The 7840-nt window shown below is 32.1% G+C and overlaps 1 protein-coding gene across 1 annotated transcript; it reads right to left on the reverse strand.

The window, feature by feature from the left end:
- Nucleotides 1-6114: 6114 nt before the first annotated feature.
- Nucleotides 6115-7174, reverse strand: LOC143548359 (uncharacterized). The gene is made up of 4 exons (XM_077039547.1): nt 7063-7174; nt 6595-6678; nt 6401-6472; nt 6115-6300 (listed from the first exon to the last, which is right to left on the reverse strand). Exons 1-4 carry the CDS (start codon nt 7105-7107, stop codon nt 6115-6117), a joined length of 387 nt encoding a protein of 128 aa, XP_076895662.1. The 5' UTR covers nt 7108-7174.
- Between the last annotated feature and the right edge of the window lie 666 nt (nt 7175-7840).

Consider the following 7840-nt stretch of genomic DNA (forward strand, 5'->3'; position numbering starts at 1 on the left):
AAAAGAATAACTATATAAACTTGTAACTAAGTTGATTAAAATAATCGTTAGAAGATAACTACAAAAAATTGAAGCCAAAGTGATTCGAACTCTGGCAGATACAAATTAGAAGAGCTAACAAATACTTCATCCGTCTCATTTTAAGTGTCCTAATTTGATTTTTTAAGTCTTTCTTGTTTAATTTTGACCGATAATATTTTTGTTTGTGTTATATAATACTTGATGAAAATTATATCAATGTAAAATACATTTAAAACCCAATCCATTCATATATTTTACATCAAGTATTATATAACACAAACAAAAATATTATCGGTCAAAATTTAACAAAAAATACTTGAAAAATCAAATTAGAACACTTAAAATGGGACGAAGGGAGTAGAACTTAAGCCACTGGACCAAACTACCGATTTGCTTTTACATTGTAATTAAGTGTAAAAAAGGTCAACAAATGGTGCTACAAAGAATTCTTGTGGCACCGACAAAGTGATTTTTATCTAGTACTAGTATATAAAATTAAAGTGATTGACGTTTGTGGCTGCATGATAATCATTACACAACAAACTAGCTTAGATGGATAGGATCAAAAAACAAGATGGTGGAAGATCGGTGATATTGAATCGGAGGGAGTGGCATGATGGGGACTTGGCCTGTTGGCGTGATGCCCTTATCAATGTAACGTTATTAGCTACTTGCTGAAGCTGGTTTTTTATTTTAGTTACATGGATGTAAAAAAAAAGTGAATGAGCAATTTACCTTCTATAACAATTAGGGGGTGTTATTGTGTCGGGTTGGGTTAGGTTGATGAGTTTTAGGTTGGCGGGTTAGCGTTTTGAGATTCTTCAATCATGGTCGGCTATGAAGTAGGATCGGGTGGCTGATCGACCCCGACCTGACACCTCGATAGACCCAATTTTATTTTAAATTATATATATATAATGTGTGTTCTTAACTTTTAAACCCAATTACTCAACTGATTTAAGACCTATGTTATTTTCGCATTCGGTTCAAATTTTTTTCAGAATTCTCAGAGACAACATTGTCTTCTACCGTAACGCAACCATATATACATCTATATCTACATATTCTAATAAAATAAAATAAACTAAGACACATGTCACTTGGAGATTCATTCATAGCGTCAAACTCTTTTTTATTTTTTTATGAAAACATATATATGTCAGTGTAATCAAAACATATCAATCAATCATTTAATCAAATAACTAATTACCTAAGTTATAGAAATTAAAAATATACGAGCAGTTATATCAATATAATCAAAATATCAAGATCCTTAATGAAATCAGCTTTACCTTTTTTTATTAAATAAAAAAATTCAATGAGTGATATTTATATATCTAAGATGATTTATAAATGAATAACAAATTTATTATCACAGAATTCTCAGAGACGACATTGTCTTCTACCGTAACGCATCCATATATACATCTATATCTACATATTCTAATAAAATAAAATAAACTAAGACACATGTCACTTGGAGATTCATTCATAGCGTCAAACTCTTCTTTATTTTTTATGAAAACATATATATGTCAATGTAATCAAAACATATCAATCAATCATTTAATCAAATAACTAATTACCTAAGTTATAGAAATTAAAAATATACGAGCAGTTATATCAATATAATCAAAATATCAAGATCCTTAATGAAATCAGCTTTACCTTTTTTTTATTAAATAAAAAAATTCAATGTGTGATATTTATATATCTAAGATGATTTATAAATGAATAACAAATTTATTATCACATATTCATTCAACCTCCCTGGATCTATGGAGTTTCTATCAATATCTTTCGAAACTGTAATACAAAAACGTTTTTTATTCATGCTAATATAATATATGATATTCTTTTTTTATGTCATTCATAATGAAATATCTTATTATTTTTTGTTAGAATTTGTTATTACGTTAAAAAAAATAATTACAACTTATAAAATCACTAGGTGTATATTTTTCGTGATTACTAAGAAATTGCGAAAGAACACACAACGTATTCGTATGAATACTCCATTAAAAATATAATTTGAACTTATAAAAACATTTAATTTAATAAAATATAAGTTTTTTTTTTAAAAAAATCAATCATTTAATTTTCTATAGCTTAATTGAATTTCTTTTAAGCATCTCTTGTATCACACGGTTTCTAAAACTAGTGTGTGTATGTGTGTGCGTGTGCGCGCGTGCACGCGCATACATACATACTTGTGTCGACCTAATAAAATCGTGTTGTGTTTGAGTTGTGTATCTAGCCAACCCATTTTAGTAACAATTATAAACAATTAATTACTTGTATTAATAAAACATTTTACTAATTTATGATAGATTTAATTGTATTTATGTACTTATTTCTCATTCTCATGAACAAACTTATGTTTATACAGTTAGCTCAAGACAAAAACTAACGATTGAAAATAATTAGAGGATAGGCGGTTAATATTAAAAAAAATAAAAATGTTTAAAGTTAGCAGTAGATAAAAGTAATTTAAAAAAGAAGTTAATTATTCTTTTAGAAGTGAACGAATATACAATTATAAACAAAGTATTTATAACTTGATTTATAGCAACTCCTATCTCTAAAATTAATATATTAAATTCTCTAAAATTCTTAAATGGGTTAACATATTATGCCATTCTTAAAATTTTGATTCAAATTTAACAATTAAGAAAGTTGAAGGATAAAAAATAATCTCAAAACAAGTAATAAGAAAATTAAAATAAGAAATAAAAATCATTCCATATATGAGAAAAATAAAAATATTTCATAAGTAAGATAATCCCATATTAAGAAAATGAAAAAATAAAATTTAACCCACATGGAAGGATGGAAAAAAGTAGAAGCATTTCACTTAGGTATAAAAAAAAGAAGTTGAAATTCATCTCACATGGTAAGTGAGAAAATTTGGAAGATCTTTATAAATGGAAGCTCTTTATAAAAAGATAAATTTCTATAATAATATTATTTTATGCCTAGCATGCACCCAGCACCCGACGCGCACGGCCTCATGCAAAGACGATGGCGATGGCGATAGAGATAGGCGCAATGTGGTACTTTGATGGCGCACTTTGCACGCTTGCATCGCCGCGAGCCGCTTGAGACTCGCCTTATTGTTTTTGAAAAATAAAAGTTAAAACAAGACATGACAAGTTATTAAAGTAAAGGGATTAAAAATGAAAATGCTGATATATTAACCCACTGCGATACGTGATGGGCATAGCCAAAGAGCCATCGCGTTACGCGATGGAAGTATCACCAAATCCTAAAAACAGCGGTGTCGCGATACGTGACGGCCCAAGACTTTAGGCCATCACGATACGCGATGACCAAGATAACCAACTGAATACGCGCGTCCACCACGTGGCAGACGTGGCATGCCACGTGGCACTCTCTGATCATAATGACTCATCGCGATACGCGATGACCCTTTTTAGAAGGCCATTGTGATATGCGACATGATGGCATTTCAGCTATAAAAGGAGGGGTTCACGTCATTCCCCTCACACCAAATCGCTCTCTAATATATTTCCTCTCTCTACCTTGGTTTTCGTTCCTTCTACCTGATAACTATATCATCGTAAACCGACTCTCCTCTAAATACGTTCCGACAAGTCCCGATGACCACCGCACTTCGTTTTACATGCCGAACCTCGTAATGTATGCCAAGCTCCGAAGTTCCGTCGATTTAAGCCCTAGTACGCGACATAGAGTAGAAGTGCTGCCTGTACAAGCTTAGGCATATCAACTCCGAATACCCGTGTAAGGTTAGGGTTCTGCCTAAGTTATTATTATATTTTTATATCAAGGCTTAGACCCTAGTCGGGGGTATAGCCTAGACCTTGATCAAGATTTATAAATACAAAAGTTAAAGTTAAAATAATGTTTCTTTAAAATTAAGAAATATAGAATTTTATATACATGAGAATATAGTTAAAATAGACAGAATTACAAAAATTGTCATTTATGTTTGTATCAAATTTTAGTGGTTATCCTTTATCTTTAAAAGGGAAAATAAGTTGTACTTTACGTTTCTAAATGTTACATCGTTTGTTCTTTTAGCCTAACATAGTTAGTTTTTCTCATTAAATCTGGTCATGTGTAACGCACATGAGGGCAAGTTTGTCAATTTACATATTATATATATATATATATTAAAAGAGAACTCTTTAGGCATTGTCTACTTGCATTCTATGCATGAATTGTTGTACACCTTTCTTAACCTATATCTATATTGTACCATGTGTATCTTTGTTTGTTCATCTTTTTAACTGGAACACAAAATCCACTATATCTCTCTCTTCGTCTTTTGTGTCCACGTTTGTTTCTTAAAATCATCATATCACCATCTCACATTCTCACCACCGCCACCGTTTGCTCCATTGTCTCCTCATCGGCATCGCATCTCCGGTCGTAATCCGCTAAAAGTTCTCCCGCCACTGTTGCCGAGTTCGATTTCCGGACTCTTGGTGGCGGTGGTGTGGTGTTGACGGACACGAACACGTTTATAGCGGCTTTGATCTTGAATGTTGCCGGCCGGTGTGGGGTGTGGCGGTGGTATGGTAGGTTCATGCTCTATGATTCATCTTGGTTTCATCGCTTACTGTTGCCGGGTTTGATTTTGAAACCCTAGGTAGCGATGGCGGTCGTCAGACTCATGGGTTTCTTTTACTTTTCTGGGTTCAACTACTTATCCTGTAGATGAAGTTGTTTATAAAGATGCTTAAGTTAATTTTACACGATTATTTGCTTATCATAATAAGCTGGTGGAAGTTGTAATTGAGCTTTTAGTGTTACATTCCAATCTGCACACAAGGTACTCGATGTGACATGCTATCATTATTGCTACATGTTTGGCCTGCATATATACATACACCTTTTAAACTTTTTGTGTTTTTGGGTAGGATTTCGGTTGCTTTACTTATTAAATCTAGGAATGAAAGATAACTTAGGCTTTGTTCATCATTGTGAATTTTGACATCTGTCATATGAAGAAGGTGTGGATATTCTAATCGTTAGTCCATGACTTTTGGTCATAGGGTCTGTGGTGGCTATCGAACGGCGATGTTTGTTGATTAATTTCTTATTCTCTATGGTTTATCGCTTTGATGATGCTCCGGATTCTGGCATGGCAACGCATGTTGCCCCCGGACCCGAGCCTGTTTGTTTTCCACCTTTGATTTATTTTGATCTTTTTGTGCTATGATGATGGTTTAAGTACCGAAGCTTCAACGATGTTATAAGACCCTAATTGGATTCATTATGCAACTTTGATTTACTTAAAACTTTGTTGTGCCACGAATCATTTGAAACTGATCTCACCTCCGATCTGAGCACGCTAACCTTTTTGTTAGTACTATATACTGTCCAATTTTGGGCTTTCAGTTCACGTTGTCGCAATGAGAAAGTGTAGAATTCTGTTTTTCAATTATCATATAGTAATTTTATCTGCATAAAAGTTGATGTTGTGTATGTCTACACAAACAAATTTGAATTCTCATTTTCTTGAACTAGATGGGTGCCCGCGCGATGCAGCGGGTGTTTAAACCTGTTAATCACGTACAAATATAAGTGTTTATGATTCGGTTAAAACCTTAAATCGTTTAAACCTACTACAAATAAAAAGTCATTTAATGGCACACAAAAAGTGTCACAAGAAATCAAAAAAGTGTCACTAAAGAACCTTGTTGGAATGAGTGACACACAAAAAAAGTGACACTAGAGGAGCTACCATTAAAGCCTTTTAGTGGCACTTTTTTCGTCTGCCACTACAAACTTTTTGGCTTTTAGTGGCACTTTTTCGTATGCCATTTAAACATTTTAAACTTTATTGGCATTCTTTTTTGTATGCCATTAAAGCATTTTGAACTTTTAGTGTCACTTTTTTTTGGTCTACCATTGCAAATTTTTTTGCTTGTAATGACACTTTTTTTATCTGCCACTACAACTTTGGGTTTTTAATGGCACTTTTTTCCTGCCATTAAAAAACTTTGGACTTTTAGTGCCACTTTTTTGGATGTCATTAAAAATAATTTGAACTTTTAGTGACACTTTTGTTTTCAACTAACACTAAAAACTTTTTGAACAAAAGAATTATAATATCTTCACCACAAATAAAATTTCGATCACACTCCAAACACATAGAAAACATCTAATAACTATCAAATCAAGACAAAATATCAAACATATAAAAAGGAAAGTAACATATATGAATAAAACTGAAAACTTGCCCACGCTCAAGTAACCTCTTTCACCATCTTTAATCTTTATGTGAGGCACCTAATAAAAAAAATAACACTTAAATATGTAGACAATATGGACACTTTGAACTATTTTAAGTAAACTCTTAAGCCCCTAAAAGAAAAGTCTGCATTTGTACCTTCTTGTTTGCTGTGTAGTTGTCTTTCCACTTTGAATCAGGAAGAGTTTTTCCCAAATGAAATATATGAACCTACAATTAACAATAATTCATAATTCCAAAGCCAGATTAACTAAAATTCAAACGTAAAATAAATGATAGAAAACAAGACCAACATACATTTCCAATAAAGAAGAGGAAGGAGAGCATGATACCTTTTCGAGAGTTGACCGTACACATGCATTAACCATCTTACCGGAAACAAGCAGATCAAATGAAATACCTTTAAGATCCTTTGTCTGTATGGAAGTCCAAGAATGACATAAGTTGTAGCAAATTAACAAGTCAGACTATCAAAAAAGTAAAGAGTAAGATGATGGATATAGCCAGATATCTTAATGACTAATACATAGCCAGAAATATTACAAGATTTTTTAAAATTGTATTTGACATTAAAAACATATCAAATAAAACCAACCAAACCTTGAGCTCTAGGATTCGTTGAAACTCAAAAGGTGTTCCCTCATGTAGTAGTGCACTATATGTATTTGTCACTGAGTCAAGCGGGGATAGAATACGTTGTACATAACATGGAAAAAACATTGCAAACAAAAATTCAAATGCAAATCAAGACTTTTAAATAGTTTTATAAGAGAAAATGAGACACTAGTTTAATCACAAACCTTTAATAGTTCTTCTACTTTGGTAATCTCATGACTCACATACATTGAGTAACTAGCAGCTCCTGATCTATGTCCAGAGCACAGAGCAACTTATAATTAAATGAAATTATAATAACAAAGATATTAACTTTATTGTAACAATAAAATAAAGTATATCAACATACTTGTTGAGCTCTGGTTCAGATATAAAACAGATTATAAACTTGTTGAGCTCTGGTTCAGATATCTGCATATAAAAAACAGATTATAAACCAATGGGCATGCACATTAATAATGTTATTAACTAAATTTGAAATAAGGCTATTCACCTTGTCTAAAAAGAACTGGAAACAAACTGCACAAAGATGATTTCCAAGTACAGGGAGGCCACCAACTAGAATCATTTTTATGTTTGTAACATACCTGCAAATACAACAAATTTGTAAAAAATAATGCATTAGCACAATACTTTTAAGTTTAATATGCACGACTCGCGATTTACTCTAATTTTAAAAAAATAATGTCTTATTACAATACTTTTAAGTTTCATATACAGGACTCGCGGCTTACTCTGATTGATCGCCCACACTTTCAAGTGTACCCCATGGTACACGTGTCATTGCAGCCATTTCAATGTCAAAATTGGTTACTATGGGTCCAATGCTTTGGTTGTAATTGCTGAAAACTCATATTGTACGTACGTACAATACTATATTAAGTATAGCCATAAATAAAAGGCAAATAATTATGATATAGATGTGTGTATTGACATAATAATAAAAATTTACCTATGCTTATG

The sequence above is a fragment of the Bidens hawaiensis genome, unplaced genomic scaffold, assembly GCF_021521415.1.
Source record: "Bidens hawaiensis isolate Kalapana, Puna unplaced genomic scaffold, B.hawaiensis_p1.1 tig00015059_1, whole genome shotgun sequence".
Lineage (NCBI taxonomy): Eukaryota > Viridiplantae > Streptophyta > Magnoliopsida > Asterales > Asteraceae > Bidens > Bidens hawaiensis.